The sequence below is a fragment of the Scardinius erythrophthalmus genome (assembly GCF_964197995.2).
Source record: "Scardinius erythrophthalmus genome assembly, chromosome: 16".
NCBI lineage: Eukaryota > Metazoa > Chordata > Actinopteri > Cypriniformes > Leuciscidae > Scardinius > Scardinius erythrophthalmus.
The window spans coordinates 16,483,407-16,509,332 of NC_138236.1; the positions used below are offsets into that span (position 1 = coordinate 16,483,407).

At 39.8% G+C, this 25,926-nt stretch overlaps 1 protein-coding gene across 3 annotated transcripts; it reads right to left on the minus strand.

Moving 5' to 3' along the window:
• Window positions 1–198: 198 nt before the first annotated feature.
• On the minus strand, window positions 199–24,258 carry nr4a3 (nuclear receptor subfamily 4, group A, member 3). 3 transcript variants are annotated; one of them, XM_081389315.1, is made up of 9 exons: window positions 23,979–24,258; window positions 20,947–21,099; window positions 19,944–20,025; window positions 16,241–17,088; window positions 10,585–10,714; window positions 9,602–9,765; window positions 8,923–9,119; window positions 4,365–4,543; window positions 199–2,112 (listed from the first exon to the last, which is right to left on the minus strand). In XM_081389315.1, the coding sequence occupies exons 3-9, from the start codon at window positions 20,005–20,007 to the stop codon at window positions 1,841–1,843; spliced, it is 1,854 nt and encodes a 617-aa protein (XP_081245441.1). In that variant the 5' UTR covers window positions 20,008–20,025; window positions 20,947–21,099; window positions 23,979–24,258; the 3' UTR covers window positions 199–1,840. The 3 variants fall into 3 exon arrangements, with proteins under 3 accessions (XP_081245441.1, XP_081245443.1, XP_081245442.1); XM_081389317.1 differs by lacking the exon at window positions 23,979–24,258 and adding an exon at window positions 22,083–22,107; XM_081389316.1 differs by lacking the exon at window positions 19,944–20,025.
• Between the last annotated feature and the right edge of the window lie 1,668 nt (window positions 24,259–25,926).

Below are 25,926 nucleotides of genomic sequence, written 5' to 3' on the forward strand. Positions count from 1 at the left end.
CCCGAGCTCAATCTCATAACTGAAGCTCAATGCAGTGGGGACCTTGACCAGAATACCCCCTCCCCATAAACATATTAGGGTACTTGATGGTATTAGACAGTAAGGACACCTGGCACATCAACGCTTTCTGAACTTTACAAAGGGGGAGTCCCTCGGCCTCATCCTGAGTCGCAGCAACAAACACAAGCTTCAAGAGAAAAACACTTCTGACGCTTATACACTGAGGTGAACAGAAAAACGACACTTCCACTCAAATAATCAGAAGGTTTTTTTATGATTTCAAAGTGCTGAACAGAGCCTCCAGTGAACCAAAGAGAAAAAAAAACTAAACAAACCAAAAGAGACATTGAAAAACATGTTTTTTTTTGTTGTTTTTTCATGTTTCTTCTCCAAAAAACAATGCACAACTTGTACCACAAGATTTGAAAAAGCTATCAGATAAAAACACTTCAAAATATTAGTTTTGTATTGTGTATATATATATTTATATATTTATATAATTTGTACTTTCTCATCTGTTCAAACTGCTGCCATATGATAAAGTAAGCGAGAACGCCCAGTCAGTACGTGTGTTCAAGCCCTTGTTGAGCCGGCAGTCTTTGCAAAATAAATACAAGCACAGGCGAGAAGGAGAAAACCATGCATATAATCCGTTTTTACTTTTTTTTGTACATATAAAAGACATTTTTGCAACAATGTCCTCCATATTAATAAATGGCGAAGACAGTATAAACATACAAAAATGAGCATGAATGCGGAATGTTTCATTCCTTCCATCCTCTCTCTGCACCTGCATCTCACCGGCCTTCTCTTATCCTCCTCCTCTTCCTGTTTTTATAAGTGCTCAAAGGCCAATTCTATTCTTTTTAGTCTGTTATCCTAATGCTAAAATCCCTTGGTTTTTTCTTCTTCTTCTTCTTCATAATAATAATAATAATAATAATAAAAACTAAAGTAATTTCAAGTCTGTGGAACTTCGTCATTAAAAAGTTAGTGCGCAGACTGGGCTAAATCATCTCAATTGAAACCGTTACCTTACAAGGCGAGTCTTAGTATTAAAATAATTTAGAGTTTGAAATAGGACTGGAACAAACACACACACTCCCTCGTTCTCTCCTCTCTTTCTCGTCGTTTACAATAGCACTTAGTAAATTGCACTTGTTTGCAGGTTTTGGGGGTGCGATCAACTGTGATTCTGGACATTAATGCACTCTGTCGTTCTGTCTTTTTGGCGAAAGCCTCCCTCAGAGACACTCCTACATGTTTTCACACACACATCCACTTCGTTTCTGCCAACGACAGTTGATATGTCATAATCTGGCATCTGAAGCTGGCGTTTTGGATCCGTGCGTATGTGTGAAAGGACAGTTCGCGTGCTCTTGTGTGTCTGTGAGTGTATGTTTGTGATGAACACAACTGCTGTCATAGAGGTGGATTGTGGTGGAACTTTTGGACCGCCTGCAAAGGAGCCGTAAAGTGTGCGTCCTCACACGCACGCACACACTTACACACATTCTCACATCGTAATACTTCTCCTGACGTGGCACACTGAGCTATGGGCATCGCTCTCATTCCCAGTGCGTGTTATGTCAGATAAGCTCAAACCCTGCCTCGTATCTACACTATCAGGCGCAGAGCAGAGATTAAAAGCGCTTATATGATTGGTTTCTCCTCAGACACGTTTGCTTCCTGTGAGGATTTGGGGACTCTTGGGAAATCGAGTTCAGTATCACTGTTAGCTACTGGCTCTGTCCCTTCCCAGGGTGAGTTTATAGCCGCTGTGGGCGTGTCTGAGTGAGCTTGTGGGCGTGTCAGTGGTCTGCAAAAGTGGGCGTGGATATCAATAGGGCAAGGTGTCCAGAAACCTATCGATGAGTGGCGGGGGTGAGACCAGGTCCTCAAGCTTCAGGTAGAAGATCCTCTGTAAGCCTTGCGTACGCTGAGATCGAAGCTCCGCCCTCAAGCCCAGAACAGCTCCCACTGGGGGTGTGGCCTTGCCAGTTGAAGCCGCACCTCCTGCGCAAACCGAGCTCAGGTGATCTCGCAGGCAGCAGATTAGTTTGGATTGCAGTTCCTCCACTTTTTTGGGCTCCTTCAGACCAGGACATTGTTCTAAAATGAGAGGAAAGAGCGAGAAAGAGGTTGAGTACTTTAAAAAAGTTTAAAATGTCACTACATCTGCACTACTGGGAGAAAAGAAACATCCCATAAAGACACACAACTAATTTTTTTCACTTTGTATTACAGTAGCAATATCTGTCGTTGGTTTAGGAATTTAGAACCATTTTTTTATTCAGATCTCGTCCCATTTTTGAAAAAGTACTGAATCTTATCTGAATTTAGATCACTGATGCTGATGAATCACTAAACATATTGAGTGCCTAGTGCAGTTCATATCATGAACAAATGACATACTCTCTCTCTCTATATAATTCCATATTACATTCAATTAAATCTATATTAAATATGAATAACTATTTTTTTCTTATGATTCTCATCCCTAATCAGCAGTCTAGGGTGACTCTCTATCACACTTCAAACAACTCTGAGTACAGAGGAAGTGCAAAGGGTGCTGGCTTGCTTTGGATATATCTATGCGTGTGTGTATGTGTGTTCCAAATCTATGTCTAGAGCTGCTCCCATTGTCACTGCATTCAGCTTACGTGCTCTCTCACTCTCGCTGTTTTTTTCCCTTGCTTTCACTGTCTCTCCCTCTTTCCTGGGGGATGATCGATGGCACTCTTTCACCACAGACACTTTTAGAGGGTCGATAGACTGAGTGGAGGAGTGGAGAGAGAGAGAGAGAAAGGTAGGGACTACAGCTCTGCTGAGTAGCACTCAATTCCTCTACAGAGTTAAGTGCTGCTCCATAGGGGCTAACACACACACACACACACACACATTCCTCTGTAGATTGTGGCAGAGAAAAGGGTGGTGAAGATTGGACGCTGGGTGGGTGACTAAGTAAATTGATAAACATATATACACATATAAATCTTTTTAATTTCGTTTCGTTTTCTTGCGGTCTTTAATGTCAACATGAGAGCAAAATGGTTTCTATTTACTTTCTTGTTTTTATTGTAAATTATTCAAAAAAACTTTTATTTTTTACTTTAATCAAAGTGTATTATCTTGCATTTCCTCTGAAACGAGTCTGCTTTTCCATTAGCGTCACTTTTTTCCTCATTAAATACGCAGATTCAATGTTGCATTACAGAAGTAATAGAATGCGATAATGTATAATTGATTATCTTTTTTAGATTTCACATTGTTTAAATGTTTTACGTACATTAGCATGTTTCCATTCAAGCTGTGAATTTACTTTATGTGAGAAATCTGATATATCAGCATTATATTTTCTTCTCTGAGCGAATTATTCATTCACATGACTTGAATTTGAATATTGCAATATAAAAAGCAGTGTTTCTATCCCGTGTACTATTTTCTTCTCTAAGAGAATTATTCAGTCATGACTAGCTGAATTTCATGAGCAAAAAAAAGAGTGAATTAAGCAATGTTTCTATCCCATGCAATATTTCCTTATTGGCTTTTTTGAAACACATCTATGAATTTATTTCATAAATGTGTTTCCATCATAATAATAGTAAATTTAAAAAATGCATCCACTTCAAGTAAGCGTTAAAGTTGATGGTAACACTTTATTTTAAGGTGACGTAGTTACAAGTTACTACATATATTAATAACAGTAAATGATGCATAGTTACAAGTAACTAACCCCAAACCAAACCCAAAACCTAACTGTAACTCTATAGTAAGTAAATCTAGTTAATATTACTTAGTACTTAAGTACAACGTGACTATGTCACCTTAAAAACGTCTTTTTATGAACATTTTTTAATTTGATTTGATCTTTGTGTTTCCATCCAGCACTTTTTATGCAGTATTCCAATTCTTTTCATGCTTGCCAGAATGTGCCCATGTTTCTGTGTGTGGGGTGAAAGGTGTGTTGGTCTGTATATAGGTCGACCTGCTGTTTAGCCTCTGTGTTAATAATGCATGGTAAGACTCGAGCACCTGCTGGCCCAAACACACACACTGTCCTACTTTGTCAACCAATAATCAACTAACTCCACCTGTGCTCATAGAGGAGAGGCACACAAACCTCACACCATCTCTGTGTCTCTGCTGTGTGTGATTAATGGGGGATTATTTCTGCTGTCCAGGTAAACCTAATCTCTGACAGCACCTGCCCCACACCTGTGATCACTGTGACGACTGCTAGCAGCCGGACAAAAGGGGTGTGAATATACAAAAACAAGAACGACAACAGGAAAAAGGAAACGACAGGAAGTGAATGTGTGTGTGAAATGCATAGAGAGTGTGTTTCTGAGGTTGTGTGTTACCTGTGAGCAGCACTAGGGCACACAGGCAGGAGAACGCAGGCATGTCGAGGTTGAGACCCTGCAGGTGAGCGCTAAAGTCTCGGATGGAGTCCAGCCATTCTCCGAAGCCACGCAGACACTGTAGCCGGTGCAGGACCAGGCCCGTGCAAAACACGAACTTCTCGTCCGCCAGCAAAGACCTGAGCAAAAGAGAGAGAGAGAGAGAGAGAGAGAGAGAGAGAGGGGTTTAGATGAAGAACTGTTGTTATTTATACTGCTTCAAGGTGCTGTTTGAAGCCACGAGTTCAGTTGCCGCCTTTCATCTTTTAATTAATCGCCGTTCTCATTCCCTTCAGAACAGGTACCTGTTTCAATTTAGCAAACCTCTAATTCTGTACGTAGCCACACACGCTATCAGAAAGCACACACAGTCTCTGCTGCGACACACACACACACACGCTGATTATCACCTCTCTCTGATTCATGTGATGATGATCTGCGTTCCGATTGGCCGCTGAATCTGCGTTTAAGACATACTGCACGGAAACAATTACCATAGCGACAAATGAAAGCCAGTACAGGGAAGAGCACATCAAAGATAGGAATGGACCTAATTATGCCAAGCTTTCCCAATTAAAGCTTTTAAAACATTCCTGAGATTATACTCTTTATTTCTCTCTCTCCCTCCCTCTCTCTCTCTCTCTCTCTCAGCTCTGTCCTTTTTATATCTTCATGGTCTCACTGTATTCTCAGGAAGAACGTTTGTGTGTAATTGCAGCGAAACACCCAAATACTCGCTCTCCACTCATCCATCGCTCTCTTCTACTTTTTCTTCTCCTTCTCCATCCACTCATCCTCTCTCTCTTTTGGTCTGTCTTCAGCCCTTCGCTCTCAACCCTGCAATTTAGGAAGAAAAACTTCCTCTCTTTTTTCCAGTAGAGTGCTGGCTTCTGCTGCGTGAACTGTTCTTCATTAGTCTGCACGAAAACACACACTTGTATAGACGAGGAGAGGAGGAGTAATGGGAAGAGGATGAAGGGAAATACGGCGAGGAGGAATATTTGAGAGTCATCTTTTGAAACCCAGTGGGGTAAATAATCCAAATGTGTGCTTCATTAATGCAGTCTAATGGTTTTACGCCACTACACTTGAATGTACAGAACCCTCAAACAAGCTGCTGGTGATGTGATATTGGAAAGTGAGCATCACTTTGCCTTGCCTATTCATTCCAGTACGGCACTTGACGTGAGTACTATGAAGGGCTCTACGCTCTTGTATGTGGGCGTCTGGAATACCCTACATGGAGATGTACATCACGGAAAGTTACCTTGATAACAGCAGCAAAATGTATGCTTAAAGCTCTTAAAGAAACTGCATTTTTAATTAAATTATTGTTAGTTTGTTTATACATATTTATTTTTGACAACATGAGAGTAAGTAAATTATGAAAGAAATTAATTTTTTGGGTGAACTATACCTTTAAGATTGATATAGCAAATAAAATTGCCTCTTTGTGTCTTATATTCAAACTTTCAAAGTTAAAAAAAAAAAAAAATGTATTCAAAGTGACAGTAAAGATTTTTACATTGTTTATGAAAAATTATATTTCAAATAAATGCTGCTCTTTTGAACATTGTATTCGGCAAAAAATCCTGAAAAAAAGTATCATGCTTTTCACAAAAAAAAAAAAAAAACTGTTTTTAACATTGATAATGATGAGAAATGTTTGTTGAGCACCAAATCATTATATTAGAATAATTTCTGAAGGATCATGTGACACTGAAGACTGCAGTAATGATGCTGAAAATTCAGCTTTGCCATCACAGGATTACATTAGATTTTAAAATACATTGAAATGGAAAACAATACTTTTAATTTGTAAAAAATATTTCACAATATTCCTGTTTTAAATATATTTGTATCAAATAAATGCAGCATTGGTGAGCATAAAAGACTTCTTTCAAAAACTTTTTTAAATTGCAGGTAAGATAACCTGCATAGTTTAAAAAACTATCCTTGCTTTAAAATTAATCATGAGGATCCACCACCCAGGAACACATGATCATAAACAGCGAAATTACTTTCTTGGATGTATCCTTCACTAACAGGGCCCTTTAGGAAGGGTTCAAAAATGCAGTTTGCAATCAGTCTATTATCTACAGTGGCATAGAGAAAGAGGGAAAACAGGAAGTGAGCAAACACAGACCGAGTGAAAGCTCCTCATTATTACAAAACAAAATTAACAACAGCACCCTTGAGGACGGAAACGCGCACATTCCTTTTAAATTTGCGTCAGAGCAAGTCGATCTCTTTGCCATCCATTCATTCATTAGCCTCAATGCGGCCGTGTGGTGTGATATGTGCATGTGTGCATTAGTGAGCCACATCAGATTCCATTCTCTGGTGTGTGTTTTAGTGGTGTAGAGTCTATTTTCAAAACATGTGAGAACTGTGAACGTTTGTGAGCGGAAAATGTGCAAGTTCGCCCATATTGTGAAGTCGCCACACATTGTGAGCGCGTATCTTCTAAGTTTTTCGAGTGTCCATGACGTAAGCCCGGATGAATCCCCCCACTTAAATGAGTCAGAACCCAAGTCTGCAGCTCCCTACTGAGGCTGTGACGCCACCACCCACTGCCCTCCCTCCTCGCACCTGCTCCTACACCATCAGAGAGGGAGAGAGAAACACAGAAAGAGCACCAGAGATAGTTCAACAGGGAGCAGCTGAGCTGAGACAAAAAATCCACTTCCTGTTAAAGCAACATCAGAATGTCACTGAGTCACTGAGACACATCCAAACACGCACACTTCTACTTAAAGTCAAGAAACAACAGGTTACTTCTAGCCTGGATTCAAACTGTCTCGTTCAAACTTAATAATATGCAAGAGTTTGGGGAATGTAAGTAAGCATCAAACAGAGCTGTTTCTGCCACACTTAATGTCCTGGGAGGCGCAGGTGGTTAAAGGTGGTTCACCCAAAAATGAAAATTCTGTCAAAATTACTCACCCTCATGTCGTTCCAAATCCGTACGACTTTCGTTCGTCTTCGGAACACAAATGAAGATCTTTTTGATCTTCTTTCTGTCCCTCCATAGACAGCTACACAACTACCGCTAAACAGAAGTTTAACCGTACTTGCTTGATGCGCAAGAACAAGCCTCTTTGCAGAAACTTGCTGCGTAACACACGAGAATGATGCATTGCACGCCAAACAAACATGCTTGAGCTTCCGTTTACACAACTGATGTGTGAGTTGATGAATGATTATATGTGAATAAAGCCTAAATTCAAACTGTTCATCAAGCGATCGTATCTCTTCAGAAAAATTTGGACTAAACCACTCAATTCATATGGATTAGTTTTACGATCTCTTTATGAACTTTTTGAAGCGTCAAAGTGATAGTTACGTAGCTGTCTATGGAGGGACAAAAAGCTCTCAGATTTCATCAAAAAGATCTTCATTTGTGTTCCGAAGCTGAACGAAAGTCTTGCGTGTTGTAAACGACATGAGGGTGAGTAATTAATGACAGAATTTTCATTTTTGGGTGAACTAACCCTTTAGGCCAGGCTGTTAACCAATAAACTTAAATAAGTGAATTCCACAGGATCTTCCACACAGTGTCCATAGTAACCTTACAGTGCTGAATAGAGAGCAAGAACGCACACTCACGCTCACACACACATACACTCATTGTTGCATCGAAAGTCACAATGTAACTAGTAGCGACTGCAGCATATTACACAATATAAATCCTGACAGTGCCTGTGAATGAATTTTTTCACAGTCATTATGAAACTTTACACCTCGATCTAATTTCTACACCAGAAAGAAAATCCTAAGAGACTTCTACGACATCATTAATAGCAAGTCATAGAAAAGTCTGTCATAGTCTGACAGTTGCTATGAGATATTATGAGTGTAAAGTCAGAGTGTAATTGCTAACTAACGTTTCCTCCCACAGCTGTACCCATTCTGAACAGAACTGAAAATGACTAATTAGGATATTATCACAGGCTTTATTCTCTATATTATATTATACAGAGTATTTGCAAGTGGGCTGGGCAATATAGAAAATATTAATTATATATTGGTGTTAAAATGTAATATTAAGCAACACTGTGAATATTTTGATGATTCTGATGCACTATTTGGCATCTCGGATTCAACTTTAATAGCAAAAAGGCGATTTAAGTTGAGTTTGTTTCTGTGAATCAGTTCAAACTGTTTGTTTCAGAACAATGACATTAAATATAATTCGTCCTCATATTTGTTTAGTGAACAATAGTAAAGAAACTAGATTTTTTTACATTTTACATTATACATTTTGAATCTACTTGGATAAAGTCACTGAACCTCTCCCTGAAAAAAATAGCCTTTTAAGCAATATTAGTTAAATGCATAAATATTGAGATATACACAGAATATAATCAGAGTCAGAAAAATACTTGTTTTTTTTTTTTTTTGCTATATTACCCAGCTCTATTGTTATTAGATTGTGTACTTTTGAAGTCAGAGTCATACCCTGGAAGTCTACATTAGAAGTCTGTGTGATGTGAGATCTGTGTGTGTCTGCATGTACCTGTTAGCGAGGCGAAGCACAAAAAGCTCAAGGAAGGCAGAGTCAATGAGCAGGTTCTGGTCACTGTGGTGAAGCTCAGAGAATCCAGGCAGACGTTCGGCCCAACAGCGCGTCACCTCCATGGAGCCGGTTAGCACTCTGTAGAACATCTGGATCTGCTGAGACTCAGATAGACCCACTGGCTCCACCGCACTGAACTACAGGAAGAGAGAGAGAGAAATAAAAATTCCACACAAATCACAATTACTCATTTTCGGGTGATACCAATGGATGGTGAACCCTCTGATTCATTACAACCACTATGTAATGAACTCTTTGCATTTTTAACCATTTAGGGGAAGATGCTGGGTCTTACCCATCATCAGTGACCATCTTTCTCATAGTTCTAAATGACTATCCTCTTCAGTGTGGTTGTGTTTTTGTACATTTTTATAAATTCAAAATAGATGACAAAAGCGTGTCAACAATTTTTACTGTCATTTATTGCAGTACACAAAAGTTCAAATCTTTTTAACTGATTGGGAAAATAAAATGTAATAAAATCAAATTAAATACCAATCAGGAATGGTTATATTGTTGTTTGAAGTAAAAGTAAGATTTTTTGTTCTGTAACGTAATAATTCATGCAACCAATGGTTAAACAATGATTTGTGAAAAGTATTTCCCCACACTCAGGTACCTGACTGTAGTCTAGTTCTCGTGGTGTAGATTGGGAATAGGCCCGCACTAGTGCGTTCAGCAGGCTGAGGGGAGGTGATGGGGGCGAGGGCTCTGGCTGCAGGGGACTCTTTGGTTTAGACGGCAAGCGACCTCTCCTCCCCTTAAGGTTGTCTGTGCGCACCACTGTGTCAAACACACAAACAAACAAACACACAGTTTAGACAATGAACACAGATTAAACATCTAAATAATTATCATTCAAATCATATAATGCAATTCCACAACCTGCGACAATGTACTTGACACCTATACTTCATAAACATGTCTTTTTAGCAGTTTTTAACAAAACTTCTGAAGTTTCTCTCAATCCTTTTTCTAGTTCTCTCAACAATGCTTGGCTGACCAGTAGGGGGCAGTTGAAAGCTGCACGATTGCAGGTCTTGGAGGGAACTGAGTGAGCTAACGTGAGATATAATAAGAACAACGCATGTCTGTCCTAATCACCGACCGAGGTGGTTAAGATGATCTAACGTGTGATCTTTTTAAATAACATGGTATTACCATGTTATTGCTATATTACCACGGTACATGGTATTCATGCTTAAATTCTACAAGAATTAAATTTCCCCGTGAACACGTGTGCTTGTGACTGTCCTGTGTGTTGTGTTATTACCGGTTCTGAAGCTGCTGATATGCAGTGATTGTAGAGGCGAAGCACTGCCGGTAAACACCTCCATTAGTTTAATTCATGCATTCATACTAAGCAACCAAACCAGCTATGCCCTGAATTTGTATTAATCCACGCTGCTTCTTGAGCGTAGTGTGTGCATCTGCGGGTTTTAAGTCATTAAGATAAAGTGTGTCTATCTCCTCTACATCAGTCTCTAACCAGAGGTCCAGCCGAGGTCATATACACCAGGGCCTATTGTGTGATAATTGTCTTGAGTGGCTTGGCCAGACACATATTATAGGTGTGTGCGTGTGTGTGTGTGTGTTTGATACCTTCTTTCACCATGCCTACACTGAGACACTTCTGGAAGCGGCAGTACTGGCAGCGATTTCTTCTCCTTTTGTCCACAGGGCAGTTTTTACTGGCCAAACACACGTACTTTGCATTCTTCTGCACCGTCCTCTGCAGCCACCGACAATAAAAAGAGAAAAAGGAAGGAGAAGAAAACAATAAGCTAACAAGTCTAAACATTTCATTTATTTAATTTGATCCCGTTTTTGGCTAAGAATTAAAAAAGAAGCTTGCAGGTCAGATTTTAATTACAATGTGAAAAAGCTCTGGCTCCATCAGGATAATTAGATAAAAATTAATTTCCCAACATGCCTTGCCTGCAGGAGGGACAATTTTATTAGCGCAAGCCACTGACAATGAAGATCAGTGCAAAGCGTGCTGAGGCCGCTCCCGCGAGACATCCCGGGCCGCGTGATAAAATTGTTTGTGAAACTCGCGGGTCAGCTCACGGCACCTCGGGGTTTTGGCGGATCGTGCCTCTGCAATAACCCCCCCTGGAGTTGTTTTCTCCTCGGCTGGATATGCACGATTATTACTGACCTTATTAAAACAAAATAAAAATGATCTGCGAGCACTCCCGCCGCTAAAAACAGTAGAAAAGAGGAAAAAGACTGAATAAGCTTCAGGTTCAGACATCAAATGCACGTGCTACCGCTGAGCCAAAAGATTAAGCACTTGCGTGAGACCAGTAAGTTCTGCGGTAATTAATGTAATATCCAAAACAAACAAAAACAATGCTTTAACAAGGTACAACTGCAGTCAATTTAATAGTACTAAAGCGTACATCAACAATTCTGGTTTCATTGTGCAGTTATTCAATTAGCAAGGCTGCTAGTAGTTAAACTGAAGTGGGTAACATAGCCTTCATGATGGTCATCTATGAATTTCATAATCTTCTTTTTAAAACAGTTTAAAAACAGTTTAATACTAATATCTTTGTATATCAAGTGACTAGCGGCTAATGGCTAGTGGCCCACTCAAGTTTTTTGTCATGTATTTTTCAGTTTAATCTCACTTTCATTTTTGGTTTTTATTAAAAAACACTTTCAATAAAAACTATAAAGAAACCTCATAAAATACGCAGCTGTTTCCAACAGGTGTAAACGAAATCAACTAAACCACCTGCTTTTCCCAGGAAGCTGGAATTTTACCGTCAGGTGAAGCTGAAACACTCACCCACCCACCCACACGTTATCCATGTGATTTGCACGGTTTCTTATATTTCACCTAAATTGAACACAAAACCACAGCAGCATAGTAGAGTGGACTAATCTCCCAGTGGGCACGCAAATGCTCTTGTTTGCTAGGGGAGTCTATACTCAGTTACAGCTAAATTCACACTGATTCAGTAAGACTTGATTAAAATACAACCTGTGGAGCACATCATCTCGAAAACACCCTGGGCTTAGTCAGAAAAAAAGCACCCACCTCGTTGTTTCCCTCTGAACCACATGCACGAGTTATGTGAATGCAAAACCGGTTCAGACTGTGACAGATTCTGTTCTGTCACAGTCCTCAAAACAAAGGTTTTATTGCTGCAGGAGCTCGCTAGATGAATAGACATCTCATGATGTTCATAAAATGAGATAAACGGCTGTACATATGACGGCCATTAAGTGACTGAAACGTCTTCTGTGTGTGTACGTGCATGTGTATTTGTGTTTATTTATGCTCTAAACGATGTCACAGTGCAAAATTGTCACGGTTACAATAGGTTTCCGACTTTTTTTTTTTCAATGGGAAAAGGATATCTGAGGTTATTGTAACTTCCGAACACATATATCAATTTCTCCCAACAAACTAATGGGAAAAAGGCTTGAAAAACTTACACTACAGTCCTTTAAATATAAAGATTCCAAAAGAGGCTTTTCATGGCAATGCCATAGAAGAACCATTTTTTCTTAACATAAAGAGCATTTTAATAATCAGAAGAACCTAAAAAGGTGTTAAAGGTTCTTCATGGAACCATAGATTCCAATAAAGAATTAAGAGTCTATGACAAGGGAAAAACTAAAAACCTACTGTTATTGTCTAACTCCCATCATTCTCTCATGCAAGCACACAAATATACAAACGCACACACACAGAGCTGTGGTCCAGTGCACAGCAGGGTCCGTAGGGTTGGAAAAGACAAGCAGTTGAGGATTCATGACATGTAACATGTGCTAATGGCTCTGTCGTGCATTAAAACCCCTTAGGGAACCTATATCCCCCTCTCTTCGTCCTCTCCTCCCCTAATCAGAGATGATCAGACTATCTTCTCTCGCCCTCTCCTCTGGGTGTGTAATTAGACGTGCATGTATGGCTGTTCAATAGGAGAGGTGGAACTGGGTCATCATTAATTGCTTAAGTATGTGTGTCTGCGTGTATTGCTCACTTAGACTGTATTATAAAATGACTACGTCTGTGAATCGAGCACATTTTAGTGTGTTTCTTTTTCAGCACTTTAGAAATGCCATAATACCGGCACAAATGCACATCTTTGTCGAAACTGTTTTAACAAATGCAAAGCTTAAAGGAAAGTGCTGGAGATGACTTTTAATTCAGTTCCTAGCAGTTAAGAGCTGTTAAACTTTTATTCCAGTGAAGTGGGTTGAATGTGGAGGTTTTGTGAATGAACGAGCCTGTGCTGACCCTCCATTAGGTAAATATTCAGAATAAATATTCTCACTCGGAGCACGCTATGAGTCACAGAGCAAATTACAAACCAAATAAATGGTGTGAAATTAAGGGATGTGAGCGAGTGAGCAAGATAGAGAGAAAAGATTTTGCCAATCATTTGCTGTTTTTCATTGTGAAACAGTTTGTATTCAGATGTAAAGTAGAATCATAAGTGAAATGATTTAGTGGCCTGTTAATGAACAAAACTAAAGCAAGGGGAAAAATCTGAATAATTTTAGTGGATAAATGCATCCACATACCATTAGACTTTTATTTTAAGAACTAATGTACTAGAAATCAATGTGCATAAATATCACAATAAACCCTATTGTATAAAAACACATTTATGAGAATAAAAAATAAAAAAGAGAGTTAGCAGTTTGACAAAAGCTATACACTGTCAAACAAAACACCGGCTTGCATTAAAATTCACCAGCTAATATTTATATTGTGAGTTAATGAGTTGCCTGAGATAATTAAATGGAGAGTGTGTTTTGCGAGTTAGGGGTGACGAGTGTGTGAATGCATAAAAAATAAGCAAGACTTGCCAATGTGCATATGTCATTGTTTGTGGATGTCATGTGTGTGTGTGTGTGTATGTCAGTGTTGCAGTAATAGCTACAAAGCCTCAGGCTTACCAACCCCTGCTTTTATTAATTACTAAATAAAAACTAATTGTGAAACTAATTGAAAAGAGGCATAATTTATTTCAGCACCAGACCACAGGCCATTTTCAATTATTTCAGCTCTGCCACTCTCGCTCCTTCACTTTCACTGTCAGTCTTTCAGCACAGTCTCTGTATATTTTAAGTCTTCTCACGGTTTCTGTAATATTAACCTAAGCAAATTAAAAATAATACTTATCCCAAATATGTGAAATAAATGCCAAATATTCAATGTAACTGTTCAATTGAATCCCTATTGAAACTTTCTATGCTACAGACTATCCTCAGTCTCTGTGTGTGTGTGTGTGTGTGTGTGTGTGTGTGTGTGTGTGTGTGTGTGTGTGTGTGTGTGTGTGTGTGTGTGTGTGTGTGTTTCTGGCTACAGCTCCAAGCTGCTGTATTTTAAGTGCGCGCCGCTGTCACACCTCTAACTGGTCACCGAGGGAAACGACCCTCACAGACGCCGTGGCAACCGCCGCTCAGACGATTTGTGAGAGCACTCAAAGACATGCACACACACATTCACACTCAGTACACACAAGCCAACGCTTTCATGAAAAGGCTGAGCAAACCTGTCACAGTTGTGCCTCTGAAACTGAAACTAAACAATCTTTCGGATTTTGTGCTCAAATTATTTTCTGTACAGCCTCAAATGCTTCTTGTATGTCGTATAGACCGTAACCCCCAACCCCCTCTTCAAAACGAAACAACAAATACACACACATCTCACCGAAGAATCGCTATTCACATGGTGGGCTTTAACCTTGTTTCAAACGCCTGCGGAGTGCGTTACAATGGTTGGTTAACCCTGAGCCTCACACTCAGAGAATGAGGTGCGATCGGTGTAGAGCCGCGTGAGGCTCTTCAGCCAAGAGCTCCTTTCAAACCAAGAACAAAACTAATGACCACTAATGAATACACAATTAACAAACACTACCCTGGCCACACTGACACATAAGAGACACAAAAAAACGGACACACACTGTACAATAAAGAGCAAGCACGGCCCTCTTACACTCCATTTAATGACAGACACACTCAAATACACAATGAGACATGCTATTCAAATCAAGCACACACTGAGGAACACGTATCAATCAACATAAACTGCAAACACCTACTTCAGCTTCTACAATACTACAATCATATGCAACACAAAGAAAAAATGTAAATCATTATGGGAAATCCAAATGAGAGATTTCCTAACTGGCAAGTATTCCCTGTCAGTTTCAATTGACCTAAGCTTGGTCATGTCTTTCACTAGTTGAGTTTATTTATCTGTGTTTTAAAGGTATAGTTCACTCAAAAAGAGATATTTTGAAGAATTGTTTTTGTCCAAATAGTGATAGTCAGTGGGGTCTAAAGCAGTGGATCTCAACCAAGGGCCCACTAGGAACCTCAGCAAACTTCCAAAGGGGTCACAGGATAAATTATTATTAATATATGAATAGTTCAGATGCAAAAGCCTCTAAGTGCCATCTGAAATTTTCTTCTAGAATGATCATTTTTATCAAGCTCGTATATTTAAGTTCAGTAATTTCACTTAAATGACAATTCATAGGTAATTTTCATTGCCATTTAAGTGAAATTACTGAACTTAAATATACGAGCTTGATAAAAATGATCATTCTAGAAGAAAATTTCAGATGGCACTTAGAGGCTTTTGCATCTGAACTCTTCATATTAACTCTAATTTAAATTAAAATGCAGGAAAAAACTTTTTTTTACCCCTCAATAACTACCATTCTTGAAACTTTTGGAATAAAAAAATAGATCTTGGTTAATTGATTTAACTGATTAATAATCTCAGTTTCAGTTAATAAAAAAAGTGTGAAAGCAAGCTTTTTTGTCATAATTACAGCAGAAATACAGAAAATATCTTAGAACCACTGGTCTAAAACAACATCTGACTCTACTCAATTTCATTGTATGAACAATTTTTTTCAAAATATGAAAAAAGATATGTTCCAAGAAAACATATTTTGTGTTCCAAGAAAAAAAAAGGGGAGTTTTACAGGTTTTCAACAGCCTGAGGGTGCTACTATACCTATATAACTATACCTTTAAAGGCCCGAGTACACGTGAGTCACTTATTTTGCAGTGGAATCCTCCTATTTGCATTAAACATAACTTGTTGTATGATTCTTTCAGTGAAAGTGTGTGTCAATAAGGATTATTATGCATTTGCAAATGGCATACTCGTGTAAATAGTAGTGACAATGATGGAACTTTGGGTGCGTCTGAATCTGATCTGGGTGAGGGTTATAAGAAAATGAAAGACCTCTGTCCAGCAGAGATGCTGAATTCTTACCTTAAAAAAGCCTTTGCAGCCCTCACAGGTGCGCACACCATAATGCTGACAGGCTGCGTTGTCTCCGCACACCGCACAGGTACCCTCTCCGGAGCTGCTGCGATTGGGCGGCGATGGCAAACTCTCTCCCAGAAGTTGCGGGCACGGGCCCATGCCCAAAGAGCGGAACGCCAGGCCTCCCGGCTTACCCATGTTCAGCGGGTACATGTGCGAGTGCGAGTGCGTATGGGAGTGCACGTGTGAGTGTGTGTGTGTGTCCAGGCTGGGTGGCACATGTGAAGACGAAGAGGAGGACGACGGAGAGCGTTCAGGGCGCAGCGGAAGGCCGATGGAGGTGTCGTAGCCGCTGGTGGATGGTGGGGCCGTCTGCTCGTAGAAATGAGGGAAGCGAGGGCTCTTCAATGGGCCTTCAATCAAGCAGGGCTGGGGCACAGGGGGAAGACTGTGTTCATCCCACAAGAAAGAGCTGCTGGGTGGCCCGGGGTGAAGCGGCGTGGGGGGCGTTGAAGGGGGCGACTGCTTAAAGTACATGGAGCTTCCAGCTATTGCTTCGTCGGATGCTGACATGGGTGGGTAAGGCTCCACCTCCTTCTTGATGATAGGGCGTTGAGGAGGGAGTTGATACAGACAGGAGGGTTTCGGCTCGAAGCCACCCTCCACAAACACATTAAAACTGGGCAGGGACGTAGTGGCGGCGGCCGCCGAGATCTCCCCCCCACCGAGCTCACACTTCGCGTAGTCTGTCGCCATGAGGTCAGCGCTGTAGTCACCATGGTAACCAAAGGACTGGGCGGAGTAGCTGGACCCATGAGGTGCAGGGCCGTACTGGGCCTGAACGCAGGGCATGTCTATACAGACGGGGAGAGAGAAACGAGAAACAGACTTAATGTCTATCATATTGCCTTTTGGATTCATTTTGTCTTCAGGTGTGCAGAGGATGTGATGTCAAACATGGCATTTTGAGTACTATTCTGTTAGTACCAAGTTAGTAGATAAACCATTCCTGGAAACATGGGTTAGGCTGTGAGCTGGTGGGCACACATGCAAAAATAAATAAATAAATACACGCCTCATTCATGGCCTGGATTCTCACTTGTTACAAAAAGCAGAATAATTTTTATTTTTTTATACTTTATTTACTTATTTACTTACACTTATGTTGTATGGTTTTCTCAGTGGAGCCCAAAGTTATTACAAGTCCATACTATTTTTTGTTTTTCTACATGCAATGAAAGTTACTGAGGCTGACATTACATCTCCACTGAAGAAATTCATGCGGGTTTGTAACATAAGGGTGAGTAAATGATTACAGAATAAACTATTTCATTAATAATGATCCCAATTATTAAAATATTTCGTTAATCTCAGCAGTTTTTTTCTGGATTTGAATGTCATGCCACTCTTGTGAGCAAACACAGTCCAACCCAAGGAGCACACATATTACCTCACAAATCATTCTTTGATTATCCATCAACAGTCTTTATATTTCCTCCACTTGGGATAATAATAAATGCATTTATGTGAACATAAAAAAACTGCACAAAACAATATGCACGTCGTGGTCAGACAGAAAAAGAGGAGTTTAGTCACTTGCTTTCAAAAAAATAACAGCTACAAGTTTTAACCAAACGCTTTTAGATAAATATTAATCGTTTATTAAATAAATGTGCACCAAGCACCTGTTGAAATAAAATGATCTTATTAAAACCCACGAGGAACTCCCTTGTTTCTGTTAATTAGTAGGCTGTATCCAGAGCCAGCTTTGCGCTCCAGGAAAACCATATTGCCAGCGCGCGCTCTCAAAGTTATATAACCTACAACTGTGCGCCTTGACACAGCTGTTTAAGTGCGTCTGTGCAGAGTTACCTGAGTCCGTGAGGAGATGTGTGTGCGTGTCCTTTGTTTGCTTATTTTCCCTAGGTGGGAAGTGTAAACAGACACGACGTCGGATTGACGCTGTCGTGTAGTGACTCCGTAATCCTTGTGCCTCCAACACGTCATGTGTGTTTAGTAAAATCAGGAGGCTTATCAATTATGAACGCCTCTTTACCTGTGATGACTCGGACCGGTGTGCGCGCGTTCCATTGCCTACGTAGGCCAATACACAAACGCACAGCATAGCCTACAGCATCATGGATAACAGTGAGTTTAATGTCAGTAGACATTTCTGTCACACCACTGGATTCAAATGATACTGCATTGCACATCAACAGACAGAGCTTACCTACAATCTTTTTCTTTTCTTTTTTAACTTTCCTTTGAGAATTGATTGCCTACGTTTTGTTTACTTTTATGCTATTCAAATTAACAGTGAACTTCATTGTTATCCTGCATGGGCCTATTAATTTTAGTAATAATAACTTATGTTGCTATATTATTTTTATCCATGTATGCTTCAATTTTAAATTCGTATGAACCTGCTGTTCTTTGTAGCCTATTCAATTTGGATATCAATAGAAAGTAGGCTAACCGTTTGCAGCTAAAAAAAAACTATTAAATGGTGTCCTAGGCTACATGTTTCAGTGCAGCTTCTAATTATTAAATGACTTTCAAGCGTTTAAAGTTAAAATAATTTCTGTTACATTTTCTGTTAGGGTTTTCAATTGTGGTTGATCTCGCGCGCAATCCAAATAGTCTTTTAGCGCCCCTAGCGCACAGCTAACCATAAACTAACGTTTTAAACCAAATAGATTTTTTTGTGCAAATCTACAATAACGTGATAAATGTTGCCAGTACTTATGTTTTATCCATGTCATAGGCTACCCCAACTTATAATATCACCAATTCGCGATTTAAGAGAAGAGGTTTACGTCAGAGGTGTTGAAGCGCGGGCGGGTGCGACCGGTGCGACCCCTTCATCATCATGGTCATGGAGACTGAATGAATGGTTTGAGGTCAGTCTTTCTCGCGCTGGATGGATCTTTGCAAAAACGAGTCAAACTTTTGTACACCACTTACATCACACAGAAAAAATATCTTTCAAAATTGCAGTTGAGATATGAACATTTCCTTCCCAAGACAATTGTTTTACAGGACCAGTAGGCTTGTCATCTCATTCTCGTTTTACACTTGCAATTATAATAATAATAATAATATATTTTTTACATATTCCCCAAAGTAAAAAAAAAAAAAAAAAAAAAAAAAAGCTACGTCAGCCTGCGATATAAGCACAGCTATGTTGATAAACTTGCTTTTGAGTATTTTTGGTATTTGAAGATCGTGTTAAACTCAAATATGGCAGTTAGCCAATCAAGGGTTGGGTGTCTTTTTTGACACACTTAAGATCAGTTCAAATTATGTAAATCTATACAAATCTTTACACAGAAAAAAAAAACAGGACTTTACTTTCTGTCTGATTCTATCTCTTGTGTGTATCCGTTTATGGTTTTATTTGTGCACGTGCAAACCCCAGAGCACGTCGATCCTCTACCTCACTTCCACATTCACCATGACACGGATCATAAAAATGAAAACGCAGCCAACATAACGTAAAAAAGTCGAAATATTTAAAAGGTCTAGACCACATAAAGTCATACTGAAACGATGCTTTACAGCTCTAGTGAGTGAGTGAGTGAGTGAGTGTGTGTGTGTGTGTGTGTGTGTGTGTGTGTGTGTGTGTGTGCGTGCACCAGACAGAGAGCCTCACACAAATACACACGCAGGCTTATAGAAAGCGCTTTAGAGGGATGAAACAGTTTCTAACCTCGAGGTGTGCATTTTAGATGGACAAAATGCAGCTGTTCCAATAACTGTGATCGCTTGTTCATTGTCAGAGTGCCATAGATCTAACAAACAAAAAATCAACGACAAAATAAATAAATAAATGCACATGACACGCTAACCAGTTTGAATTTGCTCTTGAAGCAAACACGCATCAGTGGAACACATCAGGCAGCACAAATTGATTTGCGCAAACTTTCACTTTCTATGCACTAAGACAACATGGACAGTCTATTCTAACAGCAGCACACGAGGTTGTTATGACCATGAAGACAGTGTGTTGTGATACTACTGGGTGCAAATATTAAATGGAAGCTACAATATAGATTGCGCTCGTTTCATTAATTGGAACAAAATTATATCTGCCATATAAATATCCAACCACCATCTGCGCGATTAATGTTTTTTTTATATATATATATATAGGCTAGCTATATATAATTAAATGCAATTTGCTGAGGAATGTTGTACGGAGAAACGACAGTGCCATTAAAAATCAGTTATTGGTCCGGTTATTAGCATTTATGTCCGGGACAATTACAAACACAAACAAGCTCTCAAGAAAAAAAAATAGTTTAAACTAGCCTACACCATATCAAAATTCTATATGAACTGATTAGCATATTGCTTTACAGACAGACCAGAAAACTTTGTTTTATTAAAATTTTAGCTGGTAGGCTAGATACAAAAGTAGCCTATATCCCTGAGATTTCCTGAAATTTCCATGTTTCCAAAGTAAGACAAACCAAAGTGTAACAGCACGCTCATCGGCATATAGGGTAGGCCTATTCAAAATTAGTAACAAAAACAAAACAAACATCTTACTACCAAGTCGGGTTACATTAAGTAAATGTGATGTTCTTAAAACTAGAAATGTATTAGCTTAATATAAAAAGTTGAAATATGCAATACACATCAAGTAGCCTAGCCTATGTCTGGAAAAGCTCTCCAGAGTGGAGAGAGATTGTTTACAGAGACTGTGGTACCTGCTTGGCCTTTTGCTCGCTGAATCGTGGTCGGTGTCTCGGCTGGAGGCTGCACGCGTCTGGGGTTCGAGGCTGCTTCAGCGCACGCGGCGGGTGAGGGATCCGGGAGCCGGGACTCAGACCTGGGCAGCTGGCGCTCTTCCGAACCGCTGTCTGCAATCGGGAACACAGAATGCTTTAGTTCACTACGACAAAAAGTCACACACACACACACACACACACACACACACACACACACACACACACACACACACACACACACACACACACACACACACACACACACACACACACACACACACACACACACACACACAGTGAACTGCAAAATAATATAGACACACTCAGACTTTTCGTATAGGGTAGACTACTTGGGTTAAACTTGTTTTAAAATTATTTATAGGCTACTTCAAATACAAGTGTGCAAGCCAATAAGATACTAATACATCCTTAGTCTTAGCAAATACATTTTTTGTTTTTGTTTTACAATAATCTAACCCCTTAAACAATTGGATGCAAAAAGTACTGAAGGAATTAAATGCATTATGGGTTAGGCTATACAAATTCGTTTACTGGTCATTTTTCTTAAATCAGAAAATCACACTAAACAGTCTCATGAAATGTTCAGTGTAGCCTATGTTAACAGTAAAATACTCCTTAATTCTATTCACAAATACTAAAATAGTAGGCTACTTAGACAAAGTTGTAGGCTACTTGTTTTAGCCTACAGAAATAATACAAATACAACTTTGACAACGATTCAATCGCAGCCTTTGGGAACAAACCAACATTAATCAAAAAAGAAAAAACAAGTACGAATAAAATTGTATAAAAACTGTCTTGTAGCACACTCGATGAAAAAAAGAAAAACCGACAAGTGAGAATAAATGCATCGAAGACGTGAGGTAATAAACATTGTTTCAGCACAAAAGCACATTGTTTAAAAACTAAATCTCACACATGTCTATATATGCAATATTTAAAGGAATATTTCATTTTTCCCTTCTGCTGCTGCATTCGAGCATGAATATAGAACCGTTCTGGACGTCTAATAAAAGATCTTTCCATGCAGTTTTTTTTTTTGTTCCATTAGCTCAGAATAATAGCAACCTCAGTGACAGTTAGACAATATTCACCTGTGCACTCAACGAAGTCTGACTATCCCCGTCTTCGGTCAAATAAAACCCAAGCGCGCCACCGAAGAGTTTTTAAAAGCGACTAGCGCCCCCTCCCTGACAGAGGCGCGCTCACACAAAGCCAGCCCTCGAAATGAGCACGGTCTTTCTCGTCCTTAAAACTGCCAGAAACAAACCCTAGAAACCTTCATGGTTTGGGAATATTAAAACTGTAGACACTCATTTATGATTTAATTGACAATTGTAGTCTGGACAATAAAATATAGGCCAACAAAAAATAGAATTTTGAGCGGCCTTATAAATAAGCTATTTTATTTCAAACACAGCCTATAGCCAACTACTATGAAGCTGGAAGCTTTCTGTAGACTTTATTATGTTTGTTTTTGAGTTCAACCATTTGTCCTTCTGAGGTTATGTGTGATTTTGACAGAGCGTGCAGGTCCGCATGTGCCCCGGTAACCTAGAGAACCGCGAGAGAGCACTGAAGCACGCGCTTTGTAGAGGCGCTCCGTTCTGCGTTCAATAAGCGCGCGGGATCGAGGCTTTCCAGCAAACACACAAAGAAAGGGAGAGAGTGGAGATAAAGGGATGGGGGGGAAAACAAGTACAGTAAATTAGCTTGGAGACGGGATTTGACACCCGATGGGGACAGAGACCTGAGGGAAAGAGACAGAGCATTTACCAGCCTCTGTCTAGGCTACTTCGTGACCTGATCTCGCGTGCTTTGGAATAAAACTTTAGTATACAACTCACTTGGATCACTGCTCTGATCAAAGCAAGGCTATTGTCGTATCATATAACCTACCTCTTGGGGGCGGTTCTGTCACCACTCTCAATATTCTGGCAAGAAATAGATTACCCACTGTATTACTATTAAGCTTTGTCATTAACGTTTATGAAGGTGTGCCCAAGTGTCATTGCAGCGCGTGCTTAGCTGATCTGAAATTCACACCATAAACAACAGTGAAAGAAAGCACTTTTAAAGCACAACAAGAGCGTGTTTCTTGGGTGTATCGGTGTCAATTCATAATTACCAAACATAAGATTGTAAACACCACAAAGATACTCCCAATATGCCCAGTCACATTGTATAAATTCAGTCATGTTGTCTGTTCAGAAAAGTCTCCTGACAGCAGGGAAACATGGCTTTACAAATATGTTGTTAGCACCTTACTCTGGTGAGAACAAGAGTGCGATAATGGTAAATATAAAACTTTAGTTTTTCGTGACGACATTATGACTGTTTATATTTGTTTACTGTGCAAATACCTGTTTCACTATATTCGCGCATGGTCCTTCCGTATTGCTTAAAGACAGAATGAATGAAGCTCGTGTAGTCATCTCATAGAGACGTGGCAAAGCAATATTGATGAGACTAGATCAAACAACTAAAATTATTCTTAACCCAGATACTACAAACGAATAAATAAACATTCGTACAATATTAAGTCACGCTTTTAAGAAACGCGGAGCGCGCGACACTCGCTCCGTACTCGGGCGCATCTCACGAGACTCTCTACCGGCCCCGCGCGAGCTCACACAGCGGTTTCACCGGGGTGAGGAAGAGGCATCCCATTTCCATGACAACCTGAGAGAATATTACAGGCTACTTTTCGCAAATTAAATTCGGATTCACTCCGTCCATCTACAATGACATCGCTCGATTACAACACAGTTTAGGCTATATTTACGCGGTGGGGATCGAACATTCAACAGGTCCGGACAAGAAAGTTCTCTATAACATAAAGCCATGCAGAAATATATGAACAGAGACCGCGATACAAATGACAAAAATCAGCCAAAAAGCATGTTGTCAATAATTTTACATTTCAATGCGTGTGGGCTACATCTGTGCGCTTTTTCTATAAAGCGTATTTAAATAAAATTCCTACTTACTTGATTTCTGTTGAGGTTCCGTCTTTACATATGTTTGTAAAGCCCTAATAATTCCTTGTGCATATCCAACAGAAATTTGTAAAAACTGAAAATAGTGGTTGAATGGAAGTTGGTTTTAAAGTCGCAAAAGTTGATGGATTTTTCATTAAAAATATTATTTGACTGATTTTCCTTTTAACTAAGAAGAAAAAAGTACTCCGTGGTTCTGTCAGCTCCACTATAACAGAGTCGGCGTTAGTAACGGAGAGGATGCGCTGAGCTTAAGTTGCAATGTGCCTTTGTTTATGTGGCGCGCGCTGAGCGAGAGAAAGTCTAATAGCACATTTAAGCGTCTGGCTGTACATAGAGAGTCTGGAATGCGTTACGTCAATGTGACGCCATGGGAGAGGTGACGTCGGCAGGCTGCACTGTAGCGCTCCCCCGGCCTCGCTTGTACAGTATACACATAAGCCGTACAGTCCATGCCAGGAGAGAGAGAGAGAGAGAGGAGAAGTTAATCTTCTGACTCTTTGTCAGAGGTTCTCTGAAATCAAACGGTAGGGCATGTTGTCGATTACGCTACTTACTAGTGGAAATTAGCGCATTAAAATATAATTCGTGTCAGAATAATTCCAGAGCTGATGAAACTATTTTAAATGTCCTTATTTTGTTAGCTGGCATTGATTTATAAAACGAGTTGATCGATCATAGCAAAATGCACATAAGTGCAGGCCTCTTAGTTTTTTCCCCCCACTATATTAAATAATCACTGTAATCATATTGTTAGTGACAATACACGTTTATTATTATTATTATACGTGCGCGTGTGAACTTTTACCTAACAAATATTTGTAGGCAAACTTCCATTGGACAAGCAGACTAGCCCACAGAAAAGCCATTTTTAATGTCAGTCACTTGCCAAAATTTCAGTTTACCTCAATGCAAACAAAAATGTCACGAAATAATGAAATATAAATTATAAGGCTGTGAGTTCAGATGAATTTAAAACCTCAGAGTGCTCCCGCCGTGCTCACTAAACAAATGATTAAAAATAGCTAGCGTACACCATGCTTTAAAAAAAATCATCAACAGCCAATCACAAGACGCGTAATTTCTTGGCCACTTTCTAATTCTGGCCAATGATCAGCTCCCGGAGGCGGGGTGAGGACTTGACGCACTGAGGCGCGTGATTGACGTAAGCAATGTTACTAAATTTAGCAGCGGTGTGAGATAGCAGATCCTTCATTCATTGCGCCGGGGCGGATCCGTTTATTTTAGACATTTGATTGTGTTCCAGCCAATCCAAATATAGTCGTAGACAGGTATTTTTAGCGGAAGCGTGTCCCCGTTACCTCTTACCAGGGAACAACCTTGTGATATATCCCCATACTGTAATGGGAGAAAGTAGAGAAACGATTGCTTCGGGTAATTTTTTCGCAGGTCTTTTCATTCTAACCATGTTGTTTAACTCGCTTGGCTCTCCGGAAAAGCAGGATAGTGTGAGTTCGGACGTCCTGAGGATACTAAACAGGTTTCGGTTGTTGTACTAAATGTTTTGTAAATCGAAAGTGGTTTAAAAGAAATAGTTCGTACTTAGCTAAGTCTCGCGACAAAATATCACGTAAGTTAGCAGGAATGTCGACAATAGACCACATGTCATTTTAAATCTTCCACAGCTCACGAAAAGCTGTTGCAAAGAAGTTGTAAACAAGGCTGTTCTTGCTAAGCACATACACCAGGGTCTATATCTGAAAGTAAAATGCCTGGATACAGTCTTCCATTTTGGAGCGAGCAATTGGCTTGTGTTTGCTTGTGATATTTGTTTGCCAAAATAAAACTCGTTTATACTTTGACCATTTCCCAACTTCAAGAAGTGCAGTAGTTCATCACGTGGTCTGTAGTTGTGGGGAATATGTTCCGCGTCGCGAGACGTTATGGAAATGGTTCGCGCGCGGAGGGAAACTCGTTT

Excerpts from the sequence above, each read along its gene's own strand:
- nr4a3 (XM_081389315.1), bottom strand. The coding sequence starts at position 20,007 with ATGAACAAGCGATCACAGTTATTGGAACAGCTGCATTTTGTCCATCTA. Across the intron at positions 10,715-16,240 it reads GCTGCAAAGGCTTTTTTAAG|AGGACGGTGCAGAAGAATGC; the intron begins GTAAGAATTCAG and ends CGGTGGCTGCAG. Across the intron at positions 9,766-10,584 it reads TGTAGGCATGGTGAAAGAAG|TGGTGCGCACAGACAACCTT; the intron begins GTATCAAACACA and ends TGTTTGACACAG.